Genomic DNA, 17,293 nt, shown 5'->3' with positions numbered 1-17,293 from the left:
TGATCCGACACTCTGTAACCTCACATCACGAGTCAATACACTCACATGCAGTCAAAGTCAAGTCACAGGAAGGTAAGGTAGAGTGTCTAGTCATTGCCATTTTGATTCGTGTTCGTTATCCTCTGTCCTCATAACCATCACAGTTTTTATCCATCCTATCTTCATCACTATCATCACCATTTTTGTTTCCATCATGTCCTAGTAACCATCACCACTCTGTTTCCATCAATCATCATCCTATGTCCTCCTTCACCACTGGGGCCAGTTGGCAGCGTTCCAAGGGTCGGCGGGCACGGGCCGGTCGAACATGTCGAGCTGCTCCTCCTGGTTGATGCACTCACTGAGGAGATTGAATCGCTCCTCTTCCTCCTGCATGCGCTCGCCGTAGACGCCGAACTGCTCCTCATCCTGTTGAGGGACAATAGGCTCGCCCCAGAGGTTGAGAAATTCCTCGTCCTGTTGAGGGTTGGCCTGCTCCTCTTCCTGGTTCATCGTCTGTTGGAGGAGCAATAGTCCTTCCTCGACTGTCTGGTGTGACTGACGATTCTCGTCGAGGGCGGCTTGAATGTGGGCGAGGAGTGGTCCGTCAGCGCCGCGCATGAACATGTCCGGGGGGAGAGCGAGGTTGTCCCTGGGATCGGACTCAGGCCAGAGAACGGTCTCGGGCTGGGCAATGATCTCAGGCTGAACAATCTCTTGGGCAGCCTCAGGCTCAGTAGTAGTCTCAAGCTCAGCAGCAGTCTTGGACTCATCGATGCCAGTCTCAAAGTCGAAAGAGATGCCAAGACCGAAGCGGTAGTCAACGTTGCGCGAAGACTCAGCAGGGGCATCAACCATCTCAGTGTCAGAAACCTCAGCAACAGGCTTGGTGATAGCATCGGTAGCAGGCTGAGTGACTTGAGTAGACTCAGTGACCTCGGTAGACTGAGGCTTGGTGGTGATGAGGGGGGCGTTGGGCAGGATCAACTGAATGCTGGGCTGAACAGTGGGAACATCAGACTTGTCGGTACGAGCCTTCTTTGCCTTGGTGCGGTCCTCGGTATCGGACTTGCGCTTGTTGTTGGCAGTGGTCTTGGTGGGGGTGACCTTGGTGGAAGAGGTCTTGTCAATGATCTGTGTCTGTTCGATGATCTGAGGCTGTTCAATAGTCTGAGGCTGAATCTCCTTGGAGACGCTGACGATGTCGTTCTCGTTGTCGGCAATCATGTCGCTCGCGGGAGAAGAAGCAGGGGAAGTGATGGCATCGGTGCCAGATGGGACAATGTGCTGTTGGAAACGCTTGTTCCCAATGAGAACTCCAGCAACGGCAACACCGCTCTGCTTTTCCATCTCTGGGAGCACATCCATGGTAGATCGGCATGTATCAACAGCGTTTTCGAGGCTGACACCATCAGGAAGCTGGAACTGGAAGCCGCAGAACGTACCGAATTCCCGGAGGTTCTTGGTGGTCTTGTGGAAGATGCTGTTCTGGGCATGCTTGGCACCGAGCAGGTATGTCTGATGAGCGATGGTGCGGATGAGTTCCTGAGTGGTCTTGGAACCTTCATCGTTGGAAGAAACAGCCTTGAGTTGAGGGTCGATGTTGTCTCCAGAGGCAGGTTGCTAGCCAGTCTCAGAGGTACCCTCAGGCTTGTTGGAAGTGTTAGGCTTGCCTTCAGCGGAAGAGACTCGAACCTCGTGGTCGCTCGACTTGCGGTTGAGGTCGCCGTTCTGAGAAGACTGGCGCTGGGGCTGAGAAGAAGAACCCTCACCCTCAGCGGTGACGGCAGACTGCTTACCACGTTTCTTCTTGGACACGACGATCTCAGAAGGAATCTTGGTGATGACCCGAGTGGCAGTGGGAACAACCTCAGAGGCAGAAGACTCCTCGAGATCAGAAGCGTTGTCAAGAGCCGAAGAGAGAGAAGCATCGTCAGTTGTAGAAGCCTCGTCGGTGGCAGAGGCATCGGTGGCAGAAGCATAATGAACAGCAGAAGCGTCCTCGAGGGGAGGGAGGGGAGAGAGACCAGCAGCCTTTCTTCTAGCCTCTTCCTTTTTTCTGGCCTCTTCCATTCGCTTGACAAGGTCAATTCCATTCTGGGTCAGGAAGTCTCCACCGAGTTTGTGAAGCTCGGCGAGATTGTAACCGCAGCTGGGCTCGCGAACCTCTGTGTCGCGGGTAGGAGGATCCTGGGGCTTGTTGAAGTCAGCCGGATGAGGAACCTTGGGGGCGACAGTCTGCGTAGCAGGAGCAGGAGCAGGAACAGGAACAGGAGCCTTGCTAGCGGTGGGCTTGGCAGAAGCACGAGACTTGGGAACAGTAGACTTCTTGGGGGCTGTAGGTGCCTTGGGGGCCGTGGGTGTCTTGGTACGAGTATGTCCAACCTCTTCGATGATCTTCAGGGAAGGAGTCTGCTGTGCAGAGAGTTGCGCAATAGAGAGAAACATGCTCTCGGCCTCCGTGTCGTCCGGCAGACGCGGGCGGCCTCGTGGGGCAGGCACAGCTCGCGAGGCTACATCATTGTGGACAGTAATGAAGCTCTTATTCCCAATCCGCTTAGGAGTCTGCGGGACAGTCTCCTTCGTAGCCTTCTTGAAAGTCCTCTTGGTAGGAGATGCGGACACCTGAGGGAAGCGAAGAGTTTGCTGCTGGGCCTGGTGAGGAGCAGGCTGGTTCTGAACGAGAGCAGGTTGCTGAGGAGCGATGTGCTGCAGGATAGCAACAGGCTGCTGAGCAGCGACAGGATGCTGAACCTGCACAGGCGCACGCTGAGTGACAGGCTGAGCCTGCTGGCGGTTGACCTGGGCGACAGGCTGGAGAACCTGCTGGTTCTGCTGAAGAACCTGGTGCTGCTTGTTCAGGTGAACAGCTTGCTCAGTGTTGACAATGTTCTGCTGGGGAGCAGAGTAGCGCTGGCCGATGCGGCGAACAGGCTGAACAGGAAGCTGGCGAGGATGAATCGCCGCCTGAGGAGTAAAGCTCTTCTGGGGCTGGTTGGCCTGCTTCTGCTTGCGCTGTTCGAGCTGAGCGGCAGTGAAGGCGACAATGGGACGACCATTCTCGTCGTACATCTGCTCAGGCCGAGCGGGCTGAGCGGACTGAGCAACAAGAGAAGGGTCGATGTTGGAAACAGGAGTCTTGGCAACGTTGTGGGTAGCGGGAAGGGGCTGCTGGAACTGGGTTCCATTGCCGTGACCCTTGGGGGTAGAAGCGACAACATTGACGAAGCCGTTCTTCGCGGGAGTGGGAGTAGGAAGACCACTGGCAAGGTTGCCAAGGTTGAAAGAAGAAATGTTACCTGCGACAGTGCTACCAAGACCAAGAGCCGGGTCGACGACGCCAGAAGCAGCAGAAGTCTTCTCGACGTTGTTCTTGGAGCCATCGGACTCGAAGATATCAAGGTTGAGCATCTTGTTGACCTCGTCATCGTCAAGGTTGTCAAACTGAGACAAAGTCAGTGAAATGCAAATGTCAATTCGGGCGTGCGACTTACCTCCTGAGCCGACATGACACCATTGTTCTTCTGAGAAGCATCGTCGTTGCCGACGGCGACGAAGTTGGTACCAGCGAACTGCTTGTTGAGGACGAAACCGTTGGTAACGTCGAAGTTGTTGGCCGGGACGTAACCGTTCATAGGCATGGTGTAACCGTTCTGGGCCATGGAGTTGTTCATGGGCATGAAGCGGTTGGTAGGGAACTGGTTGGCGGTAGGGAAACCGCTCGCGAACTCGTTGTTCAGCTTAGCCTGTTCCTGAGGCTTGTCGGCAGGCTTATCATGGTTGATAGGCTGCTGGATCCAGCGACCCAAGGCATCATTGTAAGCTTGATCGACCTGCGAAAAGCGTTTGTCAGTCGCTGCTTTCATCTCATGTTGTGCTGCAAGGGGGATGAAGGTGATACTCACGCTCTGGCCAGGAAGCTGGGGAATGTCCATGCCAGTAAGGCCGAGATCGTTGTTGGGATCGAACAGGTAGTCCTGGAGAGACATTCCGTTCGCGTTGAAGGGAGCCTGCTCGAGACCGCCAAGGAGAGTGTTGGGGTTGAAATCAACGCCGTTGACCAGCTGATCGACGTCCTCACGAGAAACGCGCTCGGACATGGTGAAAAGATCTGATTCGCGTCGTAGACTAGAATGAGATCTTGGTAGGAAACAAGCGATGTAGCGAGTCTCGAAAGAAGGGGTGGATATCGGGTCCGAAGACTGAAGTCGTAGAGAAAGGGAGGTAGGCGAAGAGAATGAATCGAGAGTGCGCAGCAGCAAGATTCAGAAGCGAAGAGGAGATGAAAATAAGCTCGAATATCGATGATAGAAAGCGAAGAAGGTAAAGCGAAGCAAAGAGCTCGTGTGTGTGTGATGTGTGCAGAAATGCGGTTGATGCAAAAAGCTTGACTCCTGTGTTCTCTCGCTTTTCGCTTCAAAGTAGGATCAGAGTAAGCCTCGAGAAGAAGAAGACAAGGATCCAGCCGTAAAGACGAAGAAGATTTGATAGACGGAAGAGAAGTGAATGAATCGCAAGGTGTCAGATTGATTGAATGTGCGCTGCGAAGCTTGGTGTTCAGGAATCTGACGATGGTGGTGGGAGCAGAGAGGAGAGCAGAGGAAAAAAGCCTTAAGGCAGAAAACCCGGCTGGCCTCGAGGGGTCCGTGTGGCTTTCATGTACCTCACTGTGTGTGTAGTTCTCAGATTTTCCTCAGATTTGGTGGAGCGTCCTGGCAGTGTCAAGGGGCCGTCAACACCTGGCGAGGTCGCGAGAACCCGTGCGGCCACGGCGTTTACAGCCAATGGCTCTGCAATCGGTTTCTTTATGTTTCTCCATGTCTGGAAGCGAGTGCTCGGTATGTTTGGACGTTGTTCTTGGTGGTTTGGAATCGTGGTGTTGATCAGGGGGCAAGTTCGTGATGTTGAAGTTTTGGTGTTGAGATTTTTGGATAGGGGGCTATATATACTACAGATTTCTACGCATTGAGACTACCAAAAGCACAATGATCAAAAAGATCTCCATTGATTCAATTCGATGACTCCGTGTCACTGTCTTCTCGTCTCAATACGATTTCAATTCATGGTGTTGAGAAAAAAGCTGCAACCCATTGTGTGCTTGCTGCACTGCCAACCGGCCGTCAGAAAATTTTGATATTGACACCCGCCCACGACAAAAGCGGTAGATTAAAATGCACGCACTCAAGTCCATGATGTCATTCCTAATCCATCTGAGGTGCATCCGAGTTTCCTCTGGCCCTGGTTGCGCCGATTGAGCCAACGCCTGGGAGGCGGACAATGGCATGCAAAGGGGTCACCTCAGATTGTGTATGGGTCGATGAGCTTGAATTCTACGACTTCAGGAATTGCCAGAACGGGAGACTAAATGCTTCTGAATATAATGATATTCTTTTTATCCCGTTTGAGCGTCTGGTTGTTGTTCACAATGTCTCTTTCAATGTGGTCGTTGCCCTCCTTTGAGCCCAAATGGGCAAGTGAGGTTGTTCACACATCTGAGCATTAGGTACGTATCCTCAACAGCATTTCAAAGAGCTGGCGCGCGCGACCGTTGATACATCCACTTTAGGTCTTTTAATAGACATGACGTATGCAATAACCATTTGGGTGATTTAGGCCTGAGGTGGTCACTTGTCGCTCGAGGAACTGCCGTGTCTTGACCTTGAGCACGTAATGGTCAATTTTGTCTACGAACCCACGATGCAGCCATTGTAAACGAGTAAATACAAAGAAACCATGTGAACACCTATTGATCCCTTCTGCCCGACTGTTTCCCATTGTGAAATCCCTGTAACGAGAGAACAAGCAACCACTCGTCAAGTGTCCGCTTGCGCATGCGATCAAGCATGTCTGATTTTGAGCCTCAAACCTCTTCCACCAGCTTTCTAGATACTGGCTTCGAAGCTGGCCCAAAGATTGTCCCGGCCGGGCTCTCGAGCATCTCCTCTGCCACCGCAACCCGCACACCACTCTTGTTGCTGACCCATCGGATAAAGGCTGGGTTGGGCTTCTGGCTGTCATCGCCCGCGTCTCCGTTCCCGGCTGCCTTGCGGTTGATCTTGGGCGCCTGCTTCTTGAGGAGCTTGTTGATGGTTTCCATCTGAAATTAATGTCAGTTCGTGTTGCTTCAAGACTCTAATTCTAGTCGCGCTGTTGTACCTTGACTTCCTCGTTTCGTTTCTCGCTGAGGTTGCGTCGTCGTCGGGCCATTTCTTGGCGTCGCATAGACAGCTCTTCTGCCGTAAACACTTTCTTGGCTTGGACCTCTGCCCACATTGTTAGCCCTGCTAGATTCATCATGTCGCCGTAAACCTACCATCGGAGAGTTTCATGTACTGTTGCGGCTCATCCTCGAAGCGGGCTCGCTGGCGCTTGGTCATCTTGGTGAGGTCGGGAGACTCGTCTTGGCTGCCCTCGTCGTCGCTGTCTGCCTCCTCTTCCTCCTCCTCCTCCTCGTCTCCCTCTTGGCCAGCAACTTCTATCTCCTCTCCCTCAGCGTCCTCGTCGGCCATGGTTTCATCCCCGAAGCCCATAGTCTCGTCGCCAGCATCGCTATCGGCTGGGTCGCTGAGATCATCATCGTCGTCGTCGTCATCTGGCACCACCTTAGAAGCCGATGCTCTGGGCGCCGGCTTGGACCTAGATGGCTTGGAAACGGTAATGGTGGGAGGAGGAGGGGCGAGGTCCATATCGATGTCGCCTTCGGCATCCTCTCCCTCGGCGTCGACGTCCATATCATCCTCGCCTTCAGCATCCTCCTCCATTTCGTCGTCATCCTCCTCCTCTACCTCAATCTCCGCCTCTTCCTCCTCCTCCTCATCTTCATCGGGGCTAGAGTCGACTACGTAGCTCTTCTTTGCGCCCCGGTTTCGTTTGCCTGAAACAATTTCACCACCCTCAAAGCCACGCCCGCCACGTGTCGCCTGTCGTAGCTTGTTGGATGGCATCTTGACAGTCAAGCTGAGATGAGGGTCACCGCCTGGCGAGGAGGGGGCATCTCGGGAGACAGATACGCCCGAGGCGCGACCAGACCGTCTCGACGACATGCTTCGTTCGCTTCGCTCGTTTCTTTCGGGGGAGTCAGCCATCCTGGCGTGAACGGAAATAACCTCATTCGCCCTGGTGGCCGCCGAGCGGCGCGGACGAGAACTCATGCTGGCAATATCCGCACTGGCGGGGTATTGAGTTTTGGACACCTATCTAAAGCTGGAGGGAAGAGTGCAGGTGCGATAATAAGGTAGATATCAGGAATGAGTAGGATGTGATGGGGTTTATATCTAGTCTCGTAAGGCTGCAAGTGTCTCCAGATCAAAGATTAGATGCGCGCATGTGTCCGATGTGTCGAGGTTTAGATAAAAGTCGGACGATGCAAGAAAAGGGCGATCGGGAGGCAAGTTTGGAGTTTTGGTTGCGACGAGGCTGAAATAAGCTCAATTGTTGGGGCGTCAGACCAAAGGGCAAGAGCCAACCAAGGAAGGATCCAGGGGACAAGCCAAGACCAAAGGTTGAGGCAAGGCAAGGAAGGAAGGAGCCCAAGGGCAGGCAAGGGTGAGATAGACTGGGAAGGTGCAGCTCCGTGGGATGTCGGTGGCGACTGCCGAAGGGGAAAGTGCAACAAGTAGGCACTGTGATGATATCTGGTGTCTGGTGATAAAGGGGACGGGACAAATGCCGCTTCACTGGTGATTGGTGAAGATCCGCTTGAACCCAAGATGGAGGAGGATGCAAGGCTGATGTCTGGACAATCGAACTAACCAGTGCCAGTTCCCGCTCCCGCGCCCGCCGCAAGCCAAGAAGAGGAGCAGGATGTTAACGCGAGACGTCCAGGCTGGTCGCTTGACTGACTGGCTCTGAATCAGGGATTCGTACAGGCGGGCTGCTGCACGTGGCTAATGATCATCCAGAATAAAGGGCCCCAGAAACAAGCATCCAGCATCGAAGCATCCAATGGTTGGATACGCGGGTGAGTCTGCCAGTGAGAATGGATGTTCCTTTTCCCACTTGTCGCCCAAGTAGGTGCTTCCTCCGTGCGGCTGCTATCAGACAAGCCCGGCACTTGTCCCTATCATTTGGCAATGGAAGGAATGGGCAATGTTGCAATGACGGCAGCCACCAAAAAATGACGAACGATGGTATTGGTGTTGATGCGCCCCAGGAAAGGGGACGAGACAAAAAACGAATGACCATAACTCACCTGTCACAAAATTCGGTTCTCCTGTCGCACAAGAGAGCTCGGTTTCTCCTGAAATTCGGTGATTCTACCGCCGGGCTTTCTCTGCAAGCAGGTCTGCAGCTTGGCTTTAGGTGATTCAATGGCCTTGAACAGGGTCAGAGGCCAAGCCTACGGAGCGAGCGGCAATCCAATGGCCCCCCGCGCGCAAGAGAGTTCCCCTACTGCTCCTCAACTGCTAAGCTGCCGCAGGTCCTCTGAGGCGTGAGACGGATCGCCGTTACACGCTGGCGATGTGTCGGCTGGTTGGTGGTTGGACTGGCGCAGTGAGATTGGCTGATTGCGGATGGACGATGGCGCTGATTCCTGCTGTCGCGTAGCTTCGCAGGCGGTTTCGGTGTTTGAGATGGGTGCGGATGGCAATACGCATACGAATCGTTCACTCGGCAAGGTTCCAAGCCCCCAGCAAAGTCCTTGAAAGCGTGGCAAGTCGTTCACTTTGATGTTGATCTAGATTTGATGAGCTCTGAAGCGAATGCGCGTTTGAACCAGGTCACCGTTTCCGGGCGACCGTTCCGTTTTGATTCCGCTTTGAACACCGTAACAGACGGCGCGTGCTGTACCGTCTTCGGGATAGCTTCCCACGAACCAATACGCGTCGCAAACATTCATGGCCTCCAAGATATCGTAAATAGCCAAAGGGTAGCATAACATCTATGGAAAGCATCACAGGCATGTGTAAAATAAATATTAAGTTCCCTAAGCCTTTACCAGGTAAATCAGCCTTGGTAGAGAACGGCAGTTGCGACCTTCACTCCCCCCACAAGAACCCCAGATTGTACCAGCATGCGCTAGCTCCACCGTTTCCCGGCAAGAGACGCCGAGGCATGTGCGTGTCTACCTCGCCGAACCTTACCCGCGTCGGCATCGGAGAGCTTCAACTCGCCTCCTCTTTGTGTGATTCTTGTTTATCGATCTTCTCAGTATTCCTGTGTCAATCGCAAAAGATATAGCAAGATGAGCGACTCCGACTCGAACCCCGGCCAGCCCGGCATCCCAGACTGGCAAAAGACACAGACCGATGACAACGAGAGCCAGAGCACCGAGCCGGCACCTACACCGAGCAGTTCGGCATCAGAAGTCGATGCGCCAGAGGCAGAGGCACCAGCTGAAGAGCCACGAGAGGCTGCGCCCGAATCCTCATCCGAAGACAGCCTCACGGTTGCGCGGCGCTTCCTCGACAACGATGCTGTGCGCCATGCGCCCCATGATAAGAAGGTCGCGTTCTTGAAGTCCAAGGGCATCAACGACGCCGACATCGAGGCTCTCCTTGCTCATGATGAGCCCTCCTCTGCGCCAGAGGTCCGTACCCTTAGTGAAACTCATGGAACAGATCGCTGACTTCCCCTAGGCCGACACCAGGTCAGAAACCTCCGACTCGCGATCCTCCTTCGTCCCGACGCCGACCGAAACCCTCTCCCCATCACCATCCTCCCAACCACCCATCGACCGCCCTCCCATCGTAACATACCCCGAATTCCTAGCAAAGTCGCCCCGCCCTCCTCCTCTCATGACAACGGACCGCCTCTTTAACGCCCTCTATGCCATCACCGGCCTCTCCACCCTCGTCTACGGCGCAAGCCGCTATATTGTCCGCCCCATGGTGGACCACCAAGCCGAGGCTCGCACAGAGTTCCATGATCTCACGTCCCGCAAGATGGATGCCCTCGTCGCAAAGCTCGAAAAGTCCGTGTCAGAGGTGCCCCCCAAGAAGCCGGTTGCCGACGCCGCAAACGCCGAGGACAGCGATGCGGAGGACCCGACCGAGATGTTCCATCGGGACATGGGCACTCAGACAACTTTCCCCATCAGCTCCGTGACGGCTTTGAGTGAAAATGGCGGTGCCAAGGGATCATCTGCTAAGCACAACGCCACCCAGCTTGCCAGTTTGAATAAGACGCTCTCTGGTCTGAAGGATGAGTATCGCTCCCAGAGCGAGGGGATGGACAAGATCAAGACGGCTATCAACGTGCTTCGGGATGACCTCGATAACCTTACCTTTACGGGCCAGTCGACTATGGGCAGCTACGACTTGTATGGTCGGACGCGCAAGAGTGAGCCTGATGACGAGATTCGCAAGGTGAGGGACAACATTCGCCGTGTCAAGGGTGTCCTGCTCAGCACCAGGAACTTTGCCACGGCAAGATGATGGAGTGAAGCCTTTCGAGAACATAGATATTAATTTGCGTCTTCTCCCGCCTCACGGGAACGCTGATGCTGTATTCATAGCCAGTTACAATGCCTCCGTACATGCATGAGTTCGTCCAATATACCCTTCATCCATTCGTTCATCCACCCATCGTGATACAAGAACCATCATCTTGGTGCGACTTGACCGAGCGTCACATCTCGTATCTCATCTCAGGCCTTCTTAGGGTCATCGATCTTGTACTTGTTAAAAACTGCCTCCCACGGCGTAACCTGAAGTTGCTCAAAGCCGCGCCCCTCCTCCACCTGCTGGTGGTACCACTCCATCGTTGGACGAAACTTGAACTCTATCCTCTCGTGCTTGGTGCTGCGCTCACCCTCTCTGATGGTGTGCTGGTAGAGGCGATTCTTGCAATTTGTAGGCCTATTCATTGGCTTCCCACGAGGAGGGTGGAAGACTGTAAGTAGCCCATCATCAGGGTCCTCCTCGACTGATTCTTCTCGCTCATCAATATCCATTGGTTCTGGAGAAAGGGTTCGAGTACCGACAGGCGCGTCGCCGGCCTTAATAAGCCTCCACCCCCTATGTGGCATCGTATGGTGTGGAGCCGGGATGTACACCTTGAGGTTGTCCACGAATGTCTTGAATTGGTCAAGCGCAATGTCGAGTGGTTCAGTCAAGCCTGGAGGCTTGCTGTTGAGACCCGCGACCCAAACCTTTTCCAACGGTAGTACCGGTGTGAGATCCGTTTGCACGGCGTTTATCAGCTCACGCTGTGCTTGAATAAGATCTCCCTCATAGATATCCCCGTGGTCAGAATCAGCAAGGTTTCCCTTCCTCGCGGGATCCCAGATGAGTAACTCGGCAGTTTTCCATGGCTTTTTGTGCGGCTCGACAGGCCGGTACACCATGATCCAGGGCCGACGAGTCTTTCCAATGGCCCTAGGGTCTCTCTTGGGATCCCAGGTTCCATCCATAGTGTAGAATAAAGCCATAGCGGTGTTATGGTACCTGTGTGCAGACTCCAAAATGTGGTCGCGGATGAACCTCATGCACTTCCCGTAGGGGTCAAAGGCGTTGTGATAATCAGCAAAATCAAAGGCCATGGCCGAATCCCAGTATGAGACTGGAAACCTGTAGATGATGTGTGGGCTCCAACCAGACTCCTTAGACTTGTCATCAAGTTTCGACAGGAATGTCTTGAAAGAGTGAGCATCGTCGCCAGGAATGAGCTGCAATTGCGTGCGAGACTGGTCGGCAGCGGGCTGAGCAGATGCTGAGGTTATCACTGATTCCTTCCGGTCGAGAAGGGAATAGACGTCATCTGGGTTGGCAAATGTCGATGCTAGGTACTTTCGCCGTGTAATATAACGAGACATCCTTTGACCGTCCGGCTCGCTGGAGCCCAAGACACTGAACTTTCGGAACCGATCCATGTTCATGATGGACCACCACCCAAACCAATTGACCAAGCTCTGTTCATCGTTGCCGTCGATGCATTCAGGGGCAAAGATAAACGGGGGGTGCTCATCGCTCGCCCCGTCCATGAGGGCCAAAACCATGGACCAGGTCTTGTTTAGCGCATCAACCCCTTCTTTACTGTTGACGGGAACTTGTTTCAAGTTGCGTGACAGCTTGGCCAGCTTGGCGGCCTTTTCCGAGGCCAAATCGCGGATCCAAGAGTCAAACCCAGCGCAGACAACAAGTCGGACTGCGTCGTTGTCACGATTCCAGGCCTTCCAGAACCATTTGAAGAAGTTCCACACTTGCTGGGGTTGCGACACCATGAAGCTTGGGGTAACCATTATGGCTTTCCGGTTAGGGCATATAGGTTGAAGGCTGATGTCCCCGATCTCGGTTGCATTGCCGCCAGAAGGGAACATGGCCGAGGGGTGTGTAGACTTGGAGAAGAGCCAAAACTGGAAGTTTGTGGGCGAGGAATGAAGAAGGAAGTGTAGGTTGGGGAAGAGCCGGACAGACCATATCGCTTCCTCGGGAATGATGACCACACCATGCTCCATCTTCAAAAAGGTGAGCCAGTGTCCAGGAAAGACACTTGTAAAGATTCTGCAGTCAGGGTTACAGCTTCGGAGCCAACGACCCAAGAACATCGCTTCCAAGTCGGCTTGTGGCGGAAAGGCGAGGAAGAAGTGATGCTTGGTTGGTTTGTTGAGGGCATTCTCTGGCAGCAACTGCTCGTAATGGAAGTTGAAGAGTCGGTGCATCACCGTCGCTCCAATGCGCGGCAGGACATCACTGGAGGTGATTTCGCCCGGGATCGAGATTGGGGCAAGCGATGTTAACCATTGGGGGGCTGACCGGAATAAGATGTACTTTAACTCGGGTGCCGTATGGTTAGAGGGAATTGTCTGGCTATCCTCTGGTGCGTGTAGCAAGATACACAAGTCTGGATGTTGGAAGAGAATAGCCATAGATCTGACCCGTAGCCAACTACATATTGATGTAAGGCTGGACGGGTCGTCATTTGCACTCACGACGCCACTGACTGGCTCCACGGTAGAAATGGAGGTTATACAGTCCTGGAAATCTTTCAACATGCAGGAATGTGTGAAGGCCAGCTTTGACTCGTTTTCCAGGACAGAGGACCAAGTCTGTCCCGGTTTGGGCTGAGGCCCCTTGAACGTGACAGAAATCAACGCCGAGGTTCTAGGGCCGAATTGGACGTCTTTGGTGATGGTGTAAAGGGCCTGGTGCGGGCTGTTGCTAGTGACAGACGACTCCTCGGCCCAGCGAACACGTCTCGCTGGAGGGCTTGGCGGTAACGACATCTCAGGCTCCTCGATCTTTGTCACTCTTGAAGTTGAGGGGGGGTGTTGGAAGAAAAGACTCTGGTCCTCTTCGGCAATGTCCATCAAGTCCTCCACCGGGGTAATGGTCGTTTCTTCCACCTGACCCCAGCTGATTGACTTCTTCTTTTTCTTGGGCTTCGTGGGCTCCCGGTCGCTCGCGGGCGAGTCTCCCTCTCGTTGAGCACTGTCGTCATTGCGAGCCGCTGAGTTTGCCTCCTCTGCCTCAGCAACATCCAGGTTTGAATCGTCAACAGGAGGCTTCTGAGCGGACCGCCTTTTCTCTCTCGGATTGAGGGAAAAAAGAACAGCTGGCTTTGGCGGTGCCACTACGCCGTCTTTGTCGCGACTTCTTTTTTCGAGTATTCGTGTAAAGCGATGCTTGAGCATCTTTGGTTGTTTTGTTGGGTCTTCAACAGCATCGGCCAGAGTTGTTCGCTGCTTTCTCACTTTCCCGCCTGAAAACACATTGCCAGTGAAGGCGTCGGGCGCCTGGGCCTTGCGGACGACTACTTCCTTGCCGTTTGCCTCAGAACTGGTCCGCCGGGGTGGGTTTGGACGACCAAATTTGCTGGTCAGGCCGCTTGATGGACGGGCGACTTGTCGACGTGGTCCATCAGGTCTCCTCAAACCATCTCCTGAAGCTCGTCGAGGCGTATCCTTTTTCGTTGCCGGGGGTGGAACAGGCTCGACTTGTTCAGGTGACTTCTCTCGAATAGGAGCGGTGCGTTTTCGACGACCTTTTCTTGGAGAATCATCTGCGGCATGTTCGACTAGTTGGGCTGCCGTAACCGTTTGGCCCAGCTCGGGAGGTGAAGGAGGGGGTTGATCGTCAGTCTTGATATCGACCTTTTGCTCAGGTGAACTCGGTGTCGATGTATCATCAGGATCCTCGCCTATTGGCCAGAGATTGAGCGCTTCGATGTGCTCCTCAAAGGTGGTCGGATACACTGTAGGCTCGAGACCTCTCTCGAGACGCTTACGATTTCGTTCTTCGTGCCGAGCCAGCTTGGACCTGAACCTCTCTATTGAAGCCTTTCTCCACGCACCGATGTTGCGGTTTGACTTTCGTTCATGGTCGTCTTGCTGCTTGGTCTCTTGCCAATGAGTGAGAAGGCTCGCGCTGAGGTTTTCCTCTGGTTCCCAGGATGCATCAAAGAGCTCATATCCTTCCCATCTGATCAGGTAATATAACTTGCCACCATCTTCATGTTCCGCGAGAACAGATGAAACAGTCCATTCTTCCTCCGAGTCAATCTCAGTCTCGATGGTGGAGGTGATCGAGGCTGTCTCGATCTCATCAACGCCAGCATTGCCGGGGGATAGCTCTTCCATGTCTTTCTGAGTGGACGATAGCCATCAAACCATTGGATGTGTGTGGTGAGCGTCCGTAAGGATGGAGAAGGCGTTTGTGATGGACGTGGTCACAGAGAGTGCAGCTCAGTTGCTAGCTCGCTTGCGGCAGAGTAACGAAGAACTTTCAGAACGAGTGAAGTAGGCAAAGCCTTGGTAAAAGGAAAGGAGGGTGAAGCGATACTAGGTCTATTGAGGTATGTGACTCTCGCCCCGTGCAAACAGCCAACTCCCTGCAATCACTGCAATCTGCTCGCGGCTCGGGTACTGCGGCGATGGCGCTGAACTTGCCCTGTGAGCTGTTAGATGCATTAAATCTGAGAGTGTTTGATTTCGCACGTTGGATATTCTCAGGTGCCGAGAAATTCAGATTGTTTGGCCGATTTATTTGAGCAATTCGACAACCCTGACTCCTGGGGGCGGATGCTCTTCTCAGATCGCGTGTGTTGGCGCGGCAGCAACTAGCCGCGACAACACGTGACTCCTCCGTCCATTAATGAAAGTGGCTGCAGTGGAAGGTGGCAGCCACCAAATGAAGGCAGTTGTCCCGATGGACGATTTGCATAGCTTGGAATTGATCATCTCGCGCTCAAGGTTACGTAGTGGATAGAAGAGAGGCGGGAGACAAGCCATAGATTGGAGATAGGCTCCTTGTTAACCTTATTAGAGGCTCTCGGCTCTTGGTTTAAGTTTGGCTCTCGCGAATTTCGTGTCCTACCTGACGCAACCGGCGAGTTTGCGACTGGGTCTAGGCTATTTGGTACATCCAGAAACGGGCGATCAAGGAGTGTTGATGGGTCCTCCAAGTCGTCGCATCATATGCGCCGTCGTTTGCCAGTCCCAATCTTCATCATTGTGGTGTTACTTGGCTGATATCGCTTCGCTTAGCGAGACCACAATGCAACCATGGAGCTTTAAAAGGCAGCCTGGATATGGGGGATGTTGACCAGCAAGACTTGATGGAGTTGTAGCGTTCTCGTAATAAGCCTCTGTCAAGCCCGTGTGGCTGGAAATGACGAACAAGATTCCCCTGGCGTCCCGGACAACACCACAGCTTGACTGATATCCACGTGCCTACAAGGCATCATTGATTGTCAGTTGTTAGTGAGGGTCGACTCCTGCAGCCTCCGGATTAGGTAGCCAATTAATGCGCCCATGACTTCAGCACTCGGTCCCCTTTATCGTTGCCTGCTCCCTACAGAGAGCTAGCTACGGGCAGGAAACCACTCGGGCGCTGTCTTCTAGGGGCCAGGTTGCATTTGCACTGCATTCCCTGGATAATGGATCCATCCATCCATTGTTGCTAAACTGGAAGCGAACTGGACTGGACTGCTGCCATGGAGCACTGGTTGCCCGTACTGCAACCTGGCGGTACTTGTGCGACCTGGCCTTACTGGGTGCCACCGCCTGGCATTTACTGGTACCTGGTACTGGTACGGAGCACTCCCCTACAGCCTTTACGCTTTTTACCCCTCGGCACGGGTTAAGGTACAACAACCACCTATCGCCAGAGCCGCGCATTCTCTCCCTCTCCACATCCCACACCTCAACGACGTCGACTCTCTCCTCTCGCAGCGCCAGCGCACTCGCCTTCATCCTCATCCTCCATCCTTGAATCCTTTCTCGACGCCTTCGCCCGAGCTACAACATCGCAACCATGGCCAACGACGAGTATGATGTGCGTCCTCTTCCCCTCCCTAGCCTTTTCTGTCCCGCCAGTTGCTGACCAGTGGGCCCCCTTTGCAGTTCCTCTTCAAAGGTGCCGTCATCTACCATCTCCAAGGCCACGCCTGGCCCGACGACCTACCACCGCCCGTTGCTGACATTGTGAACCTGCAGTCGTGTTGATCGGAGACTCTGGAGTCGGAAAGTCCAACCTTCTCAGTCGATTCACCCGAAACGAGTTCAACCTAGACTCCAAGTCGACTATCGGTGTCGAGTTCGCCACTAGGTCCATCCAGGTCGACTCCAAGACGATCAAGGCCCAGATCTGGGATACCGCTGGCCAGGAGCGATACCGCGCCATTACCTCCGCCTACTACCGAGGTGCTGTGGGCGCCCTACTCGTCTACGATATCAGCAAGCACCAGACCTACGAGAACGTCACGCGATGGCTCAAGGAGCTGCGAGATCACGCCGATGCCAATATCGTCATCATGCTGGTTGGAAACAAGAGTGATTTGCGACACCTCAGGGCTGTTCCCACCGAGGAGGCCAAGTCCTTTGCCAGTACGCATCCCCGCGAGCGCTGATTTGTCTCGGAGAAGGAATCTTTGCTGATAGTTGCATTCGCAGGCGAAAACCACTTGTCCTTTATCGAGACTTCTGCTCTCGACGCCAGCAATGTCGAGCTTGCCTTCCAGAACATTTTGACCGGTACGTGACCCCTGCCCTCTGCTACCCCTCTACGATTCGGCCAGGGCCGCGACTAACTGACCACACAGAGATCTACCGCATCGTCTCCAGCAAGGCCCTCGACAGCGGCGACAGCGCTCAGGCCACCATAGGTGCGGGCACCAACATCTCGCTCAGCAAGCCGGCCGACGACGATGCTGCAAAGGGCGGAAAGTGCTGTTAAGTTCTCTGAGGGGACCGTTTCCCAATGGTCATAGGGCTTTAGGGGTTTGGGATACCTGGCGTCTCGTTTGTCCCCGGAAACGCTCGTCGCCGAAGGAGAGACTGGAGGAGACGAGGAATCGTGATACGTCTTTTTTTGATATCAGAAGGCGCGGTTACTTCGGCTTTCCTTTGTTCTTATTTTTGTCATGATGGTTGTCT

General features: G+C 53.9%; 5 protein-coding genes across 5 annotated transcripts; 2 read left to right on the top strand and 3 right to left on the bottom strand.

Annotated features, from left to right (window-relative positions):
• Nucleotides 1-249: 249 nt before the first annotated feature.
• Nucleotides 250-4,079, bottom strand: NCS54_01059200 (Hypothetical protein; the record flags this gene model as incomplete). The annotated part of the gene is made up of 3 exons (XM_053155896.1): nt 250-1,602; nt 1,675-3,423; nt 3,474-4,079. The coding sequence occupies 3 exons, from the start codon at nt 4,077-4,079 to the stop codon at nt 250-252; spliced, it is 3,708 nt and encodes a 1,235-aa protein (XP_053011871.1).
• A 1,760-nt stretch (nt 4,080-5,839) lies between these two features.
• NCS54_01059100 (PAPA-1 domain-containing protein) lies at nt 5,840-7,130 on the bottom strand (the record flags this gene model as incomplete). The annotated part of the gene is made up of 3 exons (XM_053155895.1): nt 5,840-6,076; nt 6,136-6,242; nt 6,293-7,130. 3 exons carry the CDS (start codon nt 7,128-7,130, stop codon nt 5,840-5,842), a joined length of 1,182 nt encoding a protein of 393 aa, XP_053011870.1.
• A 1,973-nt stretch (nt 7,131-9,103) lies between these two features.
• NCS54_01059000 (Peroxisomal membrane protein PEX14) lies at nt 9,104-10,355 on the top strand (the record flags this gene model as incomplete). The annotated part of the gene is made up of 2 exons (XM_053155894.1): nt 9,104-9,508; nt 9,558-10,355. The coding sequence occupies exons 1-2, from the start codon at nt 9,164-9,166 to the stop codon at nt 10,353-10,355; spliced, it is 1,143 nt and encodes a 380-aa protein (XP_053011869.1). The 5' UTR covers nt 9,104-9,163.
• Nucleotides 10,356-10,567: 212 nt separating this feature from the next.
• On the bottom strand, nt 10,568-14,497 carry NCS54_01058900 (Chromo domain-containing protein; the record flags this gene model as incomplete). The annotated part of the gene is made up of 1 exon (XM_053155893.1): nt 10,568-14,497. One exon carries the CDS (start codon nt 14,495-14,497, stop codon nt 10,568-10,570), a length of 3,930 nt encoding a protein of 1,309 aa, XP_053011868.1.
• Nucleotides 14,498-16,172: 1,675 nt separating this feature from the next.
• Nucleotides 16,173-17,093, top strand: NCS54_01058800 (Hypothetical protein; the record flags this gene model as incomplete). The annotated part of the gene is made up of 5 exons (XM_053155892.1): nt 16,173-16,193; nt 16,262-16,274; nt 16,355-16,744; nt 16,811-16,891; nt 16,960-17,093. The coding sequence occupies 5 exons, from the start codon at nt 16,173-16,175 to the stop codon at nt 17,091-17,093; spliced, it is 639 nt and encodes a 212-aa protein (XP_053011867.1).
• Nucleotides 17,094-17,293: the final 200 nt, after the last annotated feature.

The sequence above is a fragment of the Fusarium falciforme genome, chromosome 8, assembly GCF_026873545.1.
Source record: "Fusarium falciforme chromosome 8, complete sequence".
NCBI lineage: Eukaryota > Fungi > Ascomycota > Sordariomycetes > Hypocreales > Nectriaceae > Fusarium > Fusarium falciforme.
This window is presented reverse-complemented; position numbering and strand designations above follow the sequence as displayed.